General features: G+C 34.9%; 3 protein-coding genes across 4 annotated transcripts; all 3 read right to left on the bottom strand.

The window, feature by feature from the left end:
* Positions 1-1,994: 1,994 nt before the first annotated feature.
* Positions 1,995-6,984, bottom strand: LOC108200306 (uncharacterized zinc finger CCHC domain-containing protein At4g19190). The gene is made up of 7 exons (XM_017368416.2): positions 6,630-6,984; positions 6,411-6,473; positions 5,865-6,019; positions 5,622-5,735; positions 3,789-3,990; positions 2,916-3,030; positions 1,995-2,819 (listed from the first exon to the last, which is right to left on the bottom strand). Exons 1-7 carry the CDS (start codon positions 6,846-6,848, stop codon positions 2,203-2,205), a joined length of 1,485 nt encoding a protein of 494 aa, XP_017223905.1. The 5' UTR covers positions 6,849-6,984; the 3' UTR covers positions 1,995-2,202.
* A 2,002-nt stretch (positions 6,985-8,986) lies between these two features.
* LOC108201911 (ABC transporter G family member 14) lies at positions 8,987-12,036 on the bottom strand. Its single transcript, XM_017370249.2, has 5 exons — positions 11,770-12,036; positions 10,885-11,644; positions 10,549-10,725; positions 9,959-10,146; positions 8,987-9,857 (listed from the first exon to the last, which is right to left on the bottom strand). Exons 1-5 carry the CDS (start codon positions 11,923-11,925, stop codon positions 9,213-9,215), a joined length of 1,926 nt encoding a protein of 641 aa, XP_017225738.1. The 5' UTR covers positions 11,926-12,036; the 3' UTR covers positions 8,987-9,212.
* Positions 12,037-15,241: 3,205 nt separating this feature from the next.
* LOC108200878 (uncharacterized) lies at positions 15,242-18,425 on the bottom strand. 2 transcript variants are annotated; one of them, XM_064084598.1, is made up of 2 exons: positions 16,750-18,425; positions 15,242-15,421 (listed from the first exon to the last, which is right to left on the bottom strand). In XM_064084598.1, the coding sequence occupies exon 1, from the start codon at positions 18,131-18,133 to the stop codon at positions 16,799-16,801; it is 1,335 nt and encodes a 444-aa protein (XP_063940668.1). In that variant the 5' UTR covers positions 18,134-18,425; the 3' UTR covers positions 15,242-15,421; positions 16,750-16,798. The 2 variants fall into 2 exon arrangements, with proteins under 2 accessions (XP_063940668.1, XP_017224633.1); XM_017369144.2 differs by lacking the exon at positions 15,242-15,421 and adding an exon at positions 15,512-16,190 and having other exon boundaries at positions 16,750-18,422.
* Between the last annotated feature and the right edge of the window lie 63 nt (positions 18,426-18,488).

Here is an 18,488-nt window from a genome sequence, read left to right as displayed (position 1 = left end):
GCGATTAAGATGGGCCTGGTGAAGATGGAGGTGTGGAGGTTGTGTTGTTAAAGAAATAATGGAGGTGGAGGTGGAGATGGAGATGGAGGTGGTGGTTATGGAGGGGGTGGGCGGCATAGAGGTGGTAGTGGTTATGAAGGAGGCGACGACGGAGGTGGTGGTAGTGGAGGTGGGGTTGGTGAAGATGGAGGTGGGTTTGATGAAGATGGAGATGGAGATGGGGTTGTTTAAAAATTTAGTGGTATTTGCTTTAGGATTTAGTGATATTTCAGTTTGGTTTTTAGTTTCTAGGATAAGGAGGTTTCTATTGGAGTAAAACTATATATATATATATATATATATATATATATATATATATATATATATAGGGTAGCACTCCATAACATACCCTCTTATATGGAGTTACGTAGCACACCATTATAAATATATACACAATATATATTCTATTATATTTTTTATGAAATATAATTGCAAATTTTGATTATTAAACCGAAAACGAAGTTATACAATTTTTTTATTCCAAAAATCATCTAAAATTATGCAATTTCTCAACATGATTCCATAACAGAATAATAATCATCCAGAATTATTCTGTTGTAGAATCAGTTTCGAAAATATACTTTTTTTAATCAAATTTTAAGTGTTAAATTACTTAAAATAGATTTATTTTATAGTATTTTATATTAGAATCACGTTTTATATGTATTCTATAACAGAATTTATAATAAAATTGATGATTTATAGTGGCGCACTATGTAACTCTATATAAGGAGTCCCTCTCTGGATTGTTGGCCTATATATATATATATATATATATATATATATATATATATATATATAATGCTTACAATAATATAGTTGAAAAAGATTGTCCCAAATATCAGCTAGTAATAACACTGAATACTTTAGTGTTTTCAATTTTGAAAACGCCAGACAATTTAGCGTTTTTGAAATAACCCAAAACGCTACACGATCTTGCGTTAATAAATGGTATTCGAGACATTTTTTCTGATCATAATATTCATAATATTTTGGATATTAATGATGATATTATGATGATGGGTGCTAACACCCAAATAAAGTAGCGTATTGAAACTATAACGCCACTTTTGGTAGCGATTTTTTTTTATTTTAGAAAAATAAAAAATAAATTATTTGTCCAAACGCTATATGATGTGGTGTTTTGTATAAACACAACTTAACTTTGAATTGCGTATGATGTGATATTTGGTTCACTTTTATAAAATGCGATATTTTGGACATTATTTATTAAAATTGTAATAGAGGACCAACACGGCAACACCCACAAATATCACACGCTACTCCTGACCCAAAAAAAGTAAAATAAAAATCACAGCCAACAGATTTACTTGATTCTCGAAAATCATACTCCCTTTGTCCCTCTCATTTGTTTACGGTTACTATTTTGGGATGTCCCTCTCATTTCTTTACATTACCATAAATAGTAAGTTTTTCTCATCATTACACCCACTATCTTCCCCCACCATCTCATATTTAACAATAAAAACTACTATTACACCCACTACTTTCCTCCACTATCTCAAATCTATTATTAAATATTGATAGATCCCACCACTTTACCCACTTTTCATCTAACTTTACTCATTTTTCATACATTGTCTTGGTCTCCGTGTCCCCCTCCAATGTAAACAATTGAGGGGGACGGAGGGAGGAATATATGCTGTGATAATGCAACATAAAGTCATGCAGCTGGGCCTGGGGACATTACATAGTTACATGTTTATTAATGACAAATTTTCAATACTGGTGTGGTTAACATATATTGCCTTGCTACTTATTTTGAAATATATGAATTTAACGTCTTTCACAGATACATATTAGCCCTTGGTCGCGTGAATAAATCTACATTAAGGGCATGCAAACGTGTAAGAGGATGATATATACCACTTGAAGGGCAGCTTTTCACCATTCTGTCTCTTTCTTTTCCATAAAAATTTAGGAGTGAAAGTAACTGAGATCAGAAAGAAAGGGGCTTATGTTACCTAAAACTTGAGAAGAAATACATAGATTGATCAATTAATTGGACACGAAAATTATAGGATTCTATCTGCCTTGCCAAAATCGAAACAAGAGAAAAATGTTCATGTAAAATATTATCCCGATAACGATTCTGATGGTTGTCGATGACGGTGCCTGTAATAACTTCGGTGATTATGATGTTTACTGTCTAGATTCATCAATGGAATCTGAAGTTTCAGGACTTGAATAATGTCTTTTACTTCTGCTATGTTTATGTCTATGTTTCCGACCAGAATTTAAAAGTTCAGAATTACTTGGATGATGTCTTTTGCTTCTGCTCTGTTTATGTTGATGCTTCCCATCGGAATCTGAACTTTCAAATGAACTTAGATGTCTACTGCTCCTGCTCTGTTTATGTCGATGTTTCTCATCAGAAGATGAACTTTCACAAGAGTGTCTTCTGCTTCTGCTCTGTTTATGTCGATGTTTCAAGTCGGAGTCTGTGCTTTCAGAAGAACTTGGATACCGTCTTTTGCTTCTGCTCCTATGTCGCCTATTAACTCCGGAATCTTCTGGTTTATCTGCTTCATATAGTTTTCGCTTCTGTTTCTTTTCTGCCTTATTTTCTTCCCTCTTCTTTGACTTCCTTCTGCCATCACTATCCGAAGACACTTTCTCTTCCTCGCGATCTCTAATCTCCGCAATATGGGGTGACGTGAGTCTTTTGTGCTTCCTCTTGCTACTCGACTTCTTGTTTTTAGACTTGCTTGAGGAGAAGTTGGCCAATAATTCAGGTATGTTCTGCTCACTTAAGAATCCTAGACCCCGGATCGGAATTAGAATCAACATATGTTCAACATCATGTATTTGAATCAAGTTGATGAAAGAAAGATGTCAACAGTAGTTGAACTTACCTCCATATTCATCAAATATATCTTCAGCAACTATCTGCTGGTTCGGATCATCAGGATCGAATCCACCACGGGGTGGACTCATACCTGGCTTTTGCTTCAGTTCCCACTTCAAGGGCTGCAAGACAAAGCACTCCACATTAAATACCATAATGTAGTTCTTATATCATTTATAAGCACAGGATATGGGAAATAATACAGAAAAGCTTGACTAGTATTCATCCCACTCTAATATAAAAACCAAAACAGATGTATACAAAGTAGCAAACACAAAATGTATGACCCAATGCATATATTTAAATTTCATTGCTAAATTCCGACCGTTATTGAAGCATTTCACATATTGCGACTTATATCATGACTCAAAGAAGCAATTAACTATGACCAATGCAACAACTGAGCATCTGTAAATACACCTTGATACTGAACACGGTCTACAGCTGTAGAGACCAAAATTCTGGAATCTTTCTTGGCTATTCAGTACAACGTTATAATTTCAATTTAGGTCATATATCCAGATTATGTTACTACATATAATTTCAATTAGTTCTTTCTCCAAATTAGCCAAATTTGATATCACTCAAAACAACAAAAATTATGAACAGTGCAACAAGTACATGTGTTCATGCACCATGCGCCTACTTATAGACTAATGTTCTAAAATCTTGGCTATTCATTTTATACTATAATTTTATTAAGTTCTTGGATCAATTTGCATGATTAAAATTTTCTTTAAATCGGAAAATTCCTACTGAATTAAGTGCAGTAGTAAGATTCAAGTTAATTTAACAAGATAAAGTAATGTGACAATCATTTAGACAAGATTATACAATATCTTCAAGAAAATTCACAAAGCTGACAAGCAAGCAAAATCACCTCTGATGCATCAGTGCGATCCAATATTACTGTTAATGGGTCATCTCTTTTAAGTCGACTCTCTTCATTAGGCATTATAGTGTCCTTCAACGGACATTCCCGATCACCGCTTTGATGTCCATAATTTCCACATCTTAAACACTTCACATTGCGTATTTCAATTCCAAATGGTCTTGCTCGTGCAATCATACCTGTGTCCATCCTGGAAGAATCACATTAAACTTAATGCTCGGTTCAGATGCTTCAAATCTAAAGGTTTTAAGTTGGGCTAACACACAAAGGCCTTGTTTGTTTTGATGTAACCCAATGACATAACTATAAGTTCCTTGGAACTAGATGGAGTTATTTTGTTTGGTTACGTTACATGATTTTAGAGGTGAACTTGTCCCGTTTCAAGGTACCTGGAGTTTGTCCAAAACCAAGGAAACTAGATACCTAGCCATCTTATTGAACCACAAATTAGTTAGTCCATTTAATTATAATAATATTGTAAATTATCAAAACTAAATGTGCAACTTCTAGTTACACAGTAGTGAACCAAAAAACACATCATAAAAAAAAATTCGTTTCGTTAAGAACTATATTAATGTAACTTGGTTCGCAGGAATTTCTAGGAACCACAATATGATGAAACAAACGCGGCGTTATAGAAGATGGGGTTCGATTCCATATTAGGTACAAAAACAGATACGCGAAACATCATATTAGGTATATCTAGTATTTTGTAGTAATAATATGCATATGTTAGTTATAATGTAAATATTTTTTAATTACTAATATACACAGTTATTATCAAAATCATTGTACTTTGTGTATTAATATGATTATTATTTATTTAAGGTTTCAAGGTATTTGGGCCTCACTTTATGACAAGTATAGGACCGTGAAATTGAAATATGATAGCTTTGGGCTTTTAAACTAATATAGGCTGGGGCCTGAATATGTTGGGCCAGATATGGGGTTTAACAAGGAAATACTTTGCAGCCCTTAGCCAAATTGCAGATCTGGAGAGGCATGTTTTGTTGTCTGCAATACAGCCAGCAAGACATGTATACATATTACATATAGATACACACAAAGAAAAGGCATAGACGTAGATTTGTTCCATCTGTAATAGGAATCAAGCATGTTCTTATGTGTCACTAGCAGTGACTTGGACCGTGACCCCCAACAATTTGGGTCACTTTTGTACCATGATGGGGGACAGACGATCTGGATCGCCAAAAGTGGCACGTACCGGATTCCTTATTACCCTGAACAAACAAGGCCTAAGAATGCTCTAGACAATAGCAGGACCATAGTCCATACATACTATAGATCTAAATGCATTATAACCGTAAATACTATTTTTCTGTTTAAGAAGTGTTCTGACATCCGCTATATAAAAACTTTTCAATCAAGTTGACAGTGGCATTTTCTGATAGGTATATATGTCTACACCACTAATATACTTGTGATGTACATGGTTTAGATGTAGACCATATCATTTTTCCATCCGAGACATGTGTTGCATATAGGTACAGAGACTATCCCACTATTCATGAAGAAAAAGGTTTTAACTCGTCTTAAGCATGATACGGTGGATATTTAGAGCTAGAATCTCATTAGACAAAGCTGTTCAACACCAGGTACTGTTAAGCTAGGGTACAAGCTTTCTATGTTCCTAATATTCCTAAACATGTATCTAACTGAAGCAGGGCATCATGATAAGACCGACTATACAGAATGCAAATTATATTCTGAATGCCATGGATGATGGATGTAATCACTGTTCATCATAGCAGCAACAAAACCTAGAAACAAATTTGATTTCGTTCTAGAGACTAGAAATACCTTGGGGCATTTTTTAAAATATCGAACTGTTCTTCTGTTGGTAAAGCACGGCCATAAATGTCTTTTACCCTCTTTTTCTTCTTTTCTTCGGCTGCAGCAGGTAAGTCTGAAGGCCTACAAGAGGAGTTTTATTTTTAAATTAAAGACACTTAATGATTAAAACATATAATGATGATGTCAGCAACTTGATAGTCACAAACGCCACTTTTAGAGCAAATGAAGCCCTCTAGTGCATGAGCCTACATTGCAGCAGAGTCTGCATTTGATGCTGGATCTTGAGAAGGGTTGTCTGCCTCCTGCTTCTTTGTATTTTCAGCAATTTCTGCAGCTTTAGCGCTCTCTGGATCATAACCAGGCGGGCGAATATACATAAAGCTGACAGCTTTCATCATCTCCATCTAAACATTTAAAAGTAACCGATTAATCAATTAAATATATCACATCACAAAAACAAATAGTCGCGTTTATAAACTTGGTACAAGTCTGCATTTCTCCACTATTCTACATAAATTAACCAATATAATATTAGTACTTGTTGGGATTTACATATGCCTATAATTTGATGATTCTCCTAAGCATAAAGTAATCACACCATAACTAAGCTGTAGACGTGTACCCGATTTTCGTTTCGAATTAATAAATATAGTAACTAACTTCAAAAAACTTCAATACAAAGGTCAGAACCAAATATACTACTATTCCAACTAAAAATTTCAGTGAACATATTCACATTACATATTAGAGGATCATACTCATATACATATGCTCAAATTCACATTATATGCTCACCTTCTCCTTCTCTTTCTTCGAAACAAGAGCCGTCTGTCGAAAAAACTCCTGCTCCTGAGCATACTGCACAAACAAAACCATACCAACCAAATTAGCCAAATTCAACAAAAGGGTACTCATATTTCACCAAAAACAAGACCCATCAAACAAACAAACCAAATAACTCAAAACCAACCAAAAGGGCACTCAAGATTCTTGAAAAAAACATGACCCATTTACCTCACGAGCAACTTCTTCAGCTCTCCGATCACGTTGGGCATGGGTCTGCTCAGCGATCCACTTGCGACGCTGATTGGGATAAGAGAGAGGATGCCATGGCTTTTGATTGAGGAAATTGTGGGACCAGGCTGTGCCTGATTTGGTTTTGTAATCAACTTCTCCATCTTTGTTGTCTGTGAATCTCTTGCTCAGCTTTGGCCCTCTTTCCTCTTCGTCCATTTCTGTTTTGCCCTAATTTCGTTCGTTTATCGATTGAAAAAGAAGGGTTTGTAAATTGTAACAGTGTCACTTCAAAATACCCGACTCCATGTCAAAACAATCCGAATCCAATTCAATATTTCGCTCGACTTTAGGTAATCTATACTCCCTGAGTCTCGTTCATTAGTATACGTACGGGAAGTGGCACTGATGTTAAAGAAAAAGTGTAATTTTATATTGAAATTATTAATATTTAATGTAAAAAGTGGGTGTAGCGGAAGAAGGTAGTGGGTGTATAGTTAAATTTATTATATTATAAAAGTTTATTATTTTTGGTATGTATACAATTGATGGGACGTGCCAAAAAAGAAACTGTATACAATCTCATGGGACGGAAGGAGTATTATACATAAAAACTAAAAATCCGAAAAATATTCGATTTAATTTAAATTTGAGAGATTTGGATTTAAGACTCAAAATTATTTGGATTTAATTTTAGAGAGATCCGGACGGATTCGTTATAATCCCAGCCCAACTCCAATTTTAATATTCATATTTTAATCAATATCAATTTAATCGAATTCAAATAATGATATCCTATTCAACATAATTGAATTTCAAAATATTATAAAATTGATTTAGTTCTAATTATAAATTATTTAAATAATAATAATGATATTTTGTTTGGTCGTTGTAAAATTGTTATGACATCGTTTAAAATAAGCTGAAATATAACAAAATTGAACATTCGTTCTCAAATTACGGTGTGATATGTGGCATAGAATGTAAATAATGAAATTGAGAGAATATTAAAATTTTAAAACAAATACTCATGGTATACTTCATAGGACAATGCTTGATGCACATAATTGTGTACATAATTTTGTACATAATGACATGTGGTGGGTTTTACGGTTAAACCTCGATTAAGTAATATCCGATAAAGTAATAACCTCGCTTAAGTAATAAAATTTGTCGGTCCCAACTTGGGCCAATGTTGTAAAGTAATATTTTCGCTAAAAGTATAAGATAATAAAAATTTAGAGATTCATTAAAGGCCCAGGTAATATGTAAAGTAATAATTCATGAATTAAATAAATAAATAAATATATATATATATATATATATATATATATATATATATATATGATGTATATGAATTACAAAATTCAGTTCTTTTTAAATATATGAATTAAATACCGGTATTTTGTTTTTTTTTCCACCAAGGCCAAATTAACCTCATTGACTTTTATGTAAAGCATAAATGACTCCAGGTATGTTTTACTCATGTTGTATATATAGTTAACCTCAAAGTATTGTTATTTAATATTAAGTTTTATGTTCATGAATTTATCTTTTAGAATCACAATAAACATTAGGTGATTGAGTTTCAAGATGATGTACAGTGCCTATACAATGCACATATTATAGTACATGCATGAATTTAGTTTTCACATATGATTAGTTATTATAAAAATAATTTTAAATTAAATACATTGCATGTGACTGCTTCTTGCTTTTAAAATAATGAATTATAATTTGTAAACATATAGAAATCGGTAAAATAATAAAATATTACTTTATCGATAAAGTAATAAAATATTATTATATCGATAAAATAATAAATTCGGTAAAGTAATATTTTTTTCCGGTCCCAAGGGTATTACTTTAAAGAGGTTTAAGTGTAATTGGAATGGGCCTCCTACATTTACATCAACAACTCCAATTAAAACTCACCACATCAATTGCTACCTCATTATGTTCAAATATTATGTACCCAATTTTGTGCACCTAGCACTATTCTACTTCATATTCTATTTTATTTGCTTCAATTAAACACAACATAAAATTTTAGTCACACAAATGTCCCTATTTGTTATGACACCTTAAAATATCAAAACGTGGAAAAACGGTGAAGAAATGAGCGGAAGGACAGTATGCCTTTCTTTCCTTCTTTCTTCTGGTGTACTTGTACATGGCATTAGCATGCATATCATATACTATATACAGTTTAGTATGAATACTAAAAGTGTGCACCCATAATGTAATAACAGTTGTTCAGGAAAGCTTTTCAAGATTTATGAATCAATCCTCTGCAATAACCTTGTTTCTGCTAACTAAGTTTTTCCTTCAGGAATTTGTTCAGAAAGTGAAAATGAGTATATTAAACATTCAAATTTATATTACCAGTGGCTTGAGAGGTGATTTAAACTTGCTAATAATAGCAAACTACTGGTAGAAGGAAAGTACATGCAAGTCTCAGATGATAACAATCAAAATTTTGCAGCATTTTTGCTGCAAAAATTGTAACATTATTTTTCTTTCAAAGAGAAAGGGTGATCTTTAGATTCTCTCTTAGGCAAAATTTGATGTCCTGAATCATTGTTACCTGACTCTCTGCAATGCTAGGTATGCAACAAGCCGATAACCGACTAACATCAGAGCCATAGCAAACACATCTATGGCTAGATGGTCTAAGCCTACTGATTTTACTGCAGGAAATTCTGCAACCCTGCAATAGACGCCTTTGGAGCACTCGTAGATATCATCACTGTTGTACTGAACTCCGAGAAGAAGCTTGTAACAATAGTAGCTGTAGCTCAAGTACTTAAGCCAGACTATAAAAGGAGGGATTTGTTGAATATAATATCCACCAGCCATGAGAAAAACAAGGGTAGTGACTGAGGCTAAAGTAGTGGCTTGTTTAACATCCATAAGTAGTGCACCAAAGGCCAGTCCGAGGCTTTGGGCGACAAGGACACTGTATAGAACAATGAGAAGGGAGAGTATGAATGTGAAGGGATCAGGTTTGAGGCCTCCCATCCAGTAGACTATTAAGGTAAAAGCGGTTGGGAGTGCAAGCTCTAACGGAAGGTCTCCAATTGTCCTGGCTAAGAAGTATGATGAGAGGCGGTACATTCCTGATGATCTTTCCTTTATAAGCATCCTTCTTTCTTGAGGAAATGTGAAAACAGCACTGTAAAGAGGGTAGAATCCCCAAAAGGCCGAGAAGAAAAAAATCAAGGTGATCTGCATTGAAACACCAGTGCTGGACCCTGGTTAGTGTAAGTTTTAGAAACATCATCCTACATTGATTTAGAAGCATAATTACTTTGAAATTAGATTCTTACTCGATCTTCAATATGGGACGTAGGGGTGTTCCACCATAAGAGTCCTCCAAGTACGGCTACACTTATCACTTGGAAGATCCTTAGCCTGTTAAACGCATCATACCTCCGCTCTCTTAATCCCCTTAAAAGAAGCACCTTAAACTGATGCCACCAGCTTGTGCACCATTGTTCTGAATTTCCTCGGCCTCCTGCATTATTTTGGAGACAGTAAGAGATCCTGCTCATTGCCCATTTATAATGAGTTTGAAATACAATATATGATTTAATTGCTACTCCCTCCGTCCCTTTGATTTCTATACACTTTCTTTTTCGGATGTCCCATTTAATTCTATACATTTCAAAACTTTCCCAAAATAGTAAATTTTTATAATATAAAAATCCCAACCACTAACTTCATCTACTTTTCCAAATCTATCACTTAAATATTAATGAGTCCCACCACTTTACCTACTTTTCTTTCTTTTTCTTATTACTTTACATTACTTTATCCACTTTTCTTAGTCTCCGTGCCCAATACAAATGTATACATCCCAGAGGGAAGGAGGGAGTACTATGGTGCATTGAGAGATAACTTAGGTGCACCAACTTACTTGCAGAACCATCTTTTGTGTGGCTATAATCAGTAACATCAGCACTGCATATTTCAGTTCTCAACCGCGTGAAAATGTTGGTGTCATAGCTTGCCTTTAGTACTTCTCTTACAGACTTCCGTTCTTGTTCTGTTGTATCACCTTGCTCAGTTGCTTGTACTAAATCAGGCCGAATTCCTGAAGTTTGCACATGTTCTATGAGTATCAAGACACAATATAATTTATGTCTACCAAGATGATTTTCTCAAGTTTAATTTGACTAGGTCAATTTCAAGTTTAATAATGATTGTAAGAACAGGAAATGAAAAGAATAAAAAGAGGTAGGCTTCCACTTACCGTTAGCAAGATCAAGTAGAAGATCAGACGGGTTTGTAGAGATATTTGTAGAAAAACCAATGGAGGAGAAGTAATCCAATGCAGCAGATGCAGGGCCATAGTAGATGGGGCATCCCTCTGAGAGCAAAAGTACCTTATCAAACATATAGTAAAGTCGGCTTGAGGGCTGGTGAATTGTGGTGACAATAGTTCGACCTCCACAAGCTAGTCGTTTAAGGGTGTTCAGTATTCTCTGAGCTGTGGTTGAATCCAGACCTGAGGTAGGCTCATCTAACAACAATAAGCTCGGGTTAATTAGCATCTCTTGTCCTATGCTCACTCTCTTCTTCTCCCCTCCTGATATGCCTCTAAATAGCGGACCACCTATCATGCTGTTCTTGCATTTAGTCAGCCCCAACTCACTAATAACACATTCAACATGATGGATTTTATCTTCATGAGTTTGGGTTTTTGGAAGTCTAAGTAGGGCAGTGAAGAGGAGAGTTTCAGTCACTGTGAGATGAGGGTACAATACGTCGTCTTGTGCTACGAACCCTGTCTGACGCTTGATTGATCCTGAAAACAGTTTGCTGTTGTATGTGATCTTGCCTGATAGTTTCCCTGCAAGGCGGCCTCCAAGTGCTGTAAGCAGAGTAGTTTTTCCGCTTCCTGATGGACCTAACATAGCTAGTATTTCCCCGGGACCAACCATTCCTGTTACGCCATTTAGTATTGTCTTGTCCTTCTGTTGATAGCTGACTCTGTACACTACTTCCTCAAACTGAAAGTATCAGGAAAGTATGCAAATGAGTACTAGGAAATTCCATAAATATATACCGAAAAGATAGCACTTAACTAGGAAATTCCATTAATGTATAATGTTGCAAGTCTTATAGAGAGACATACCTTCAAAGTTATAGGGTATACGGCCACTTGTAGATAGGACTGTGAATTAACTTGTCCTGGGCCATCAAGATTTTTCGCGTCATGAGGCTCTGATAGAACCAGAGAACCTTCACTGGCGTTGTTTTCAGGTTTTTCCCCAGAACATTGGAGAGACATGACCTGATGGAACTGGTGTAGATGCTATTCAGATAAAACGATGTCGATACTAAGAAAAGGAAGGAGGAGAAGACTTGGTTGCTCAAAGTGAACTAAGCAACATGTAAATTTATAACCATGTACTCAAACAAGAGGATCACTCATGTGTCAAAAGACTCTGATGTTGGCCTAGCATCATTTGGTGGGCACCCACCTTTTCATTTTATCAATACACTAATATAAAAACATCAAGGGCTACTAATTATTCTAGTCACAAGAGGTCGAGATTTCAAGTCTGAGCAGAGACGTGTGTTCAATGTAAACGCCATCTAAAACCAGAATCGCTTTGTTACCTTAAATTTTGGTATCCCGGATTAACCTGGTACATTAAGTAGAAAATTTGCTGAAATGCTGGCCCTAGGTTCCCACTACTGAAATCTAAAACAAGCTTTTGGTCCATTATTTCTGAATCTTTTTCTGTGTTCCTCCTCCCTTTATCAGATTGGCATATTTCTGCGATTCTTGGCCTAGTTTTCTTTGCAATCTTTTCGCGTTCACTAGACTGAATGTACGGTCTAGCACAACAACTGACATGTCAGACTCAAAAAGTGAGATTAGAGACACTCCACTAATTATAATTAGTGTTTTTAACTCTCCTGCAAATGATGACTATGCTTGAATGATTAGCCGAAAAAAACATATAATAAGATATCATCACAAACTTTATTCGTTCTTATTTTGAATTATCTATCCATTTTTGGCTTGTATAATATATGCAGTTATGCTTGAGCTGTTTACATTTGAACTTATCTGACAGTACATATGGTGGTTTCCAGCTTTCGATTCACTCATCCTCATTAGGTATTCGTTGAACGATCTTTTTCTTTTTGCAGCAATTAATAATCTTTTGTTTCTAGTGGCTATTATATTATAATTCACGCGTCTGAATTATTTCAAGAGCCGAGTTTTTCTTTGTTGCATCATACAGACGAATGGTTGCATTGCAGCGCGGAATTAGTATCTGCAGACTGCAATTCTGCAACCATAATCGAAGATTAGGTTGTTAATTCCCTCGGTGGAGCATATATGCCTTGTTTATCAGTCATAGAAGAACAAGAATATGTTGAAAAGGGAAAAGCCATAAGCTTATGAAAGAAGGTGGACTTGCATTCTTTAGTCTAGAAATCAAATATAATGATGAATGGGGTGCTTTTGTTTTGAAAGCCAACTGATTCTTATATTCTTTTTTCGTTACTGCGGTTTTTGCCGTTTTCAGACGTTCTGATACGGGAGCCATGTGTGACCATGTGCACTGAGTACGACTTTCGTTTATCTGATATTCATTGTGAAGGATTCTTTCTCGAAAATTCGTATTTGCTTTCAAATCTTTTTATCTGTAGCTCAAGTTGAGTGGATTCTTCCTCTAACTCAATCGATCAGTCCAATCAGACCTCATGTTCTATTTATTTAGAAATCCGTTCTCATATTCTTTCAGGTTGTTTCGGTTAAGAATCAAGATAATGGGGCTACTGTTTTTCTCTTACGTTGGCTTAATTTATTACAAGGATAATCTTTTGTTCTGAGTTTAAGTGGGAATCATTACACTAATCCGAGCTCTAATTTCTAAATTTGACACACTTAGTCAATTTCTTAAATACCTTACAGATGCCTTCTAAAATATAAACGGGTGCTGGTCTTTGTCATTCGACTGTCACTATAGTTAATATGATGCATACCCAGCAGTTTATAACATAATTTTAATATGTTCAGCACTTTTTAACTGTTGGACGGGTAAATTGATCCCATCCAATGATTTAAAAAACGTTCCTGCAATCTAAAACATAAAATTGTATACAGTGTTATATGGCATATGTAAGCTATGTTTATTCCCAGAATTTTGACATGTCTAATCTTGAAGTATAATATGGCTTCTTTATAAACGGCAGTAGAGTGTGATATGTTCTCGGAGAATATGCATGTCTTGTACTGCCTTCTTCGTTCTATTTTCTTTACAATTACATTATTAAAATTATACTTTATAAAAGATTTTAAATACGTGTCAAACTATTCATCTCCTATATAAAAAAAACTTGCAAGGCATGAAAAGAGTATAAATATAATGTAGATTTAAGAAGTCCTAAGTAAAAATTGATGTCCCGTAGATCACATGTTCTACTACATTGATCATTCGTAATTTATAAAAGCTTTCTAACTCATTAGCTCAGAGAATTATGCACACAGAGTCAACTATTGTTTCAGAAATTATGGCATCAATCGAGAGGCTTATAGCATTATATACTAAAGAACAATTGAAACCTGAGCTATAAAAACTTTGGACATGCACTAGATCTATATAGCAATGACCTAACCTTCTTGAAATTATCATAATCATAATCATAATATAATTCTAAACTATGGATGCTAGTAAAAACCCTTTTTTCATCACACACCTAAAAAACATCTAGAATCTTGGATTTGTAGAAAGTAAAAAACCCAAGTGAAGAAGGGTCATTGTTGTAGTAGGTAAATCACTTTCTGCATTTGGATCTCATCATCTGCATGTCCAGCAATTATTTCTATCATCCAAATATTAAAATAATATAGTTTGGATTTTTTCAAAGGGAGAAGAGAGGTGAAAAGTTAACTTGCTTTGTTTTTTTTTTTTATGCTTAAGATTTCTAGTGGACCTCACATGGCTACTCTTAGTCTCTGATGAATGAATCACAAAATGACACTTGAACTTTACTATAGGTATATTTTAAATTATCTAATTAACTAATCTTGACTTGAGAATATATACACATGTTTGCATTTGTTGATGAGATGGCAAGTGAGAAAGAGGTTAAAATGCAATGATTAAAAAAATTAAGAATAAAAGTATAATTATATTTAATAAAATTGTAAAACTTTTCCGAATTTCACTTGACATGCTTTTAAATTATTTAATTAACTAAATTTGACATGATCAATTCATATGCATGGTTGCATTTGTTGATGAGATAGTAATTGAGAAAAAGGTTAAGATGCACCAATTAAGAATTTAAGAGGATAAATATATTGAAAATACTACACATCTAAAAGGAATTGAAAAACTTTCCCAAATTACATGTAGCATATTTTTATTTTTATTGAATATGTCTAGATCATAATTTTATTGGATATATTAATGCTATCATTAATTAGACATAAGTCTTTGGTTCATATCAATCTCAAGAATAAAATTATTTCATATTAATATATCATTCTTTGAGAACATTTTTAATAAAATAACTATTAGATGAATAACCATGAAAATATTTACTTTTTTGTAATTGTGACTCTTCAAACTAGTTCCCTGTCACAGTGAGGGAATATGAAGGATTTCTTTACAAGAGGTATTCCAAAAGCTCATAATTCATCAAAACTTTTACACCAAAAGAAGTTCAGAAGCTCCTTCAATTACTATTGACAAAAGATAGATAACTACATCTGTTTGCTGCCAACGTTCTCAGGATCCAAGCTACATCTTAACTCTAGTCTGCAATGGCGGATGAATAACAAGACATAAGTTCTCAGGAGAACAATGATGCAGGTGCAGTTCATCCACATACAATCGTACATGCTTAGAGAGTAAAACTCGCAAAGTTGTTAAAAAGTAGTTGGCAATCAGAAAATAATTGGTACAAGTTCTGTTCAGCACCCAGCAGTTCAATTGTTTGCAAGAGAATTCCAATAATCTGAGCAACATACAGTAATTACACTACTTATGCAGCAATAGAAGTAAGGAACAAGAATATGGTCTAAGAGATTGCAAGAACTTTCTCATAGGTTCTATACCTAAACTTGAACAAGAGTAATCTGCTAAAGAAACCATGCCGTCTATAGAAGCAGTCGAATTGTTATGAATGAGTTCAGAGAACACAATGGACAAAGTCAACATTGTGTGCAAGTACGATTATAAGTTCGAGAGATACAAGCGCAGAACAGCTGATCAAAGGTACCATAGAGATAACAAGGTGATGCCTCCTAAGAGTTTTATCAGCATAGTCTTTTGGCATTTGGCACCTTGTTGGCTCATCACTCTTCCGCAAGCATTGTAAACAATTGATGGGGAGTTATATTCTACTGAAACTTGCTACACAGAACTCAATTACGATAACTAATTATACAGCAAGGACTCGTGTCTACGTCATTGTTATAAATTCCTGACTATTGATGCCAAAAGTCTGTTTCCAGTTTGTTCCATGTTTCATACCCATCAACCTTCAGAGTTCCCCTGGACGATTGCTTTCACCATTAACATCAGGCTGAGGGGAAATGTCGCAAAAGAACCAGTATCAAAGCACATTCTTGTAGTAACAAGATATGAGAATGTTGCATCGAATATATAACCTTAAAATAGACATGAAAATGCATATGCTGCATTAATTCTGACAGAGTTTTTATGGCACTCAATACCCAATTAATTGCCCACCAAAATTTGAACATCTTTCATTTTGTATGCCTTCCGACAAAATGCAAAGCAATGGGGGTCAAACAAAACCGCGAGCAGGGACAATCAGATAGTGCGAGCAATATTGTAATTTTTGTGATCAATTGTTTCTAGTAATAACCAAAATAATCATTAATAGAAAATGGTAACCGAAATCTACATATCCTATCTGTCTTTGAACTAGTTATATAGCAAGATACATTGTTTACATTATACTTCGAGATCAGTCACTCAATTGATCGACATATTATATTTAACTTTAGATTCACCCAATAGTAATTAATATAGACTTGCAAGTGGAGCTAGAAGTGTTTATGTCATAAAGCAGGGAAGGTCTATGTAAACTTAAATTTATTCAAGTACTTCGAGTTTACCAGGCACAGGCAGTGGAATCCCAAGGCCACTAATATTTGGTTGCATCGACTAAAGGGAATCCCCATCAAGCAAAACCAGACTCTCCACGAATGGGTGTACACTAAAAGGTACTGCTATAATATCAAGTTTGCGGTCTTCAAAGCCGTAATGGTTCTTACCTCTTGCAATTCCATGCGAGAACCACTTATACCAAAACTGAACAAAATCATTTACCTCGCCCTTCTCAACATTATAGGAAACCAAGTGACATTGATACAATTTAGGGAATATGAGTTCACCATTGTTCCTTGAACCTACAAAGTCCAATCTAGCACTTTCTTCTAGCCCAACACAAATCTTTTTCTCCCAAAAATACATTTCCCCCCTGCTGTGTACATTTTTGAGTTTGCGTCGTCTCTTGTCACCCTCTTTCAATGTCCAAATGTAAAGACCAGATTCTTGGAAATCCAGATCCTTATTAAAACAAACAATTGACTGACCTAATAGCGCCATAGGAGGAGGAATGAGATTAGACCACCTCCGATTGTAAGCCTCGGTAGGAACTCTTATAATGCCCAATAAATCCTCCATGGTATCATAGTACAAAAGATCTGGTATCCCATACATCATACGCCAAATTGCAGTACCATTAACAACAACGGGTTCAAAACTTGTATCAATTTCTCCAAAAGGATATTCATCTTTCCTAATTATCTTTTTCCACAAATTCGTGGAGAGACGATACACACAAATGAACAAAGATCGCGCTTCACGCTTAACCACAGAAAAAGTATTGTTCGAATATCTAAGACCGTCATAATCATCATGATCATCATCATCATAACTAACATCACCATCATTAAAACTAATAATCGCGACAACCACATAATCATTAATCTCCGGCACATACCCAAAAGCCAAATTCCTCCAATAAATACGAGACGAGAAGAGCCGAGCCGGAATACCCGGCACATCCGGCACCCTCTTCAATTTCCGAACAATCGGGTTCCACAAATAAATATCGAAAAACGCGTATTTCACACATCTGGGAAAACTAGTAGCATCACAATGCAAACAAATCAACCCAAATGAGCTCAAAAGCTTCAATTTCTCATGCTTAGCAGATAAAGCAGGTGGGATTTCGGGCTTGACCCGAGATTCCTTACATTTTTCATCATCATAGCGTAATGAGAGAACATGGTTTTCGAAAATGTCTTTGAACAAGAGGTATTTATTGAGATTGATTTGTTGATAAGTGAAGTGGAGATTAGTGAAGTGGGGTGTTTGGAGAAAATGGTACCATGATTTTTGAACGCTGCGGCAGATCAAAAGGGTTTTGAGTGAGAGTCTTTTGAGGATTTCTGCGAGCATTGAGTCCGGTAAGGTGGAGATGTGAGATCGCATCGTCGTTTGAGCAAGGCGGCGGCGGTGAAATGCGGAGGGTTTGACTGGTGGTGAGGTTAGATACCGTCTCTGTTCATTAAGCCTGGTAGTTACCGTTAATTTTCTAACGGTATTTTTTACGGAAATCGGGAAATCGGAAATGTTATATCCAGGTCAATTTTTTAATTTTCAGAGTAATTTGCGGAAGTTTGTATCGAAGTTGTATGATTTATATGGAAGATAAATGCAAGAGGAGAGAGGGTTGAATCTGCTCTGAGAATAAAAATGTTGATCGGAAAATAACATTTTCATTTTCTAATCTGCATGGTGCAAACACAATAACCACCATTCACACGTATGATGTTTGACTTTTTGA

The sequence above is a fragment of the Daucus carota genome, chromosome 9, assembly GCF_001625215.2.
Source record: "Daucus carota subsp. sativus chromosome 9, DH1 v3.0, whole genome shotgun sequence".
Taxonomy (NCBI): Eukaryota; Viridiplantae; Streptophyta; class Magnoliopsida; order Apiales; family Apiaceae; genus Daucus; species Daucus carota.
Note: the sequence above shows the minus strand (reverse complement) of the source record. Positions and strands in the feature narration are given on the sequence as shown.

Excerpts from the sequence above, each read along its gene's own strand:
- LOC108200306 (XM_017368416.2), bottom strand. The coding sequence starts at position 6,848 with ATGGACGAAGAGGAAAGAGGGCCAAAGCTGAGCAAGAGATTCACAGAC. Across the intron at positions 5,736-5,864 it reads AATGCAGACTCTGCTGCAAT|GCCTTCAGACTTACCTGCTG; the intron begins GTAGGCTCATGC and ends CTCCTCTTGTAG. Across the intron at positions 2,820-2,915 it reads TATATTTGATGAATATGGAG|GATTCTTAAGTGAGCAGAAC; the intron begins GTAAGTTCAACT and ends TCCGGGGTCTAG.
- LOC108201911 (XM_017370249.2), bottom strand. The coding sequence starts at position 11,925 with ATGTCTCTCCAATGTTCTGGGGAAAAACCTGAAAACAACGCCAGTGAA. Across the intron at positions 10,726-10,884 it reads TCTACTTGATCTTGCTAACG|GAATTCGGCCTGATTTAGTA; the intron begins GTAAGTGGAAGC and ends TGCAAACTTCAG. Across the intron at positions 9,858-9,958 it reads CGTCCCATATTGAAGATCGA|ATCACCTTGATTTTTTTCTT; the intron begins GTAAGAATCTAA and ends GTTTCAATGCAG.
- LOC108200878 (XM_064084598.1), bottom strand. The coding sequence starts at position 18,133 with ATGCGATCTCACATCTCCACCTTACCGGACTCAATGCTCGCAGAAATC.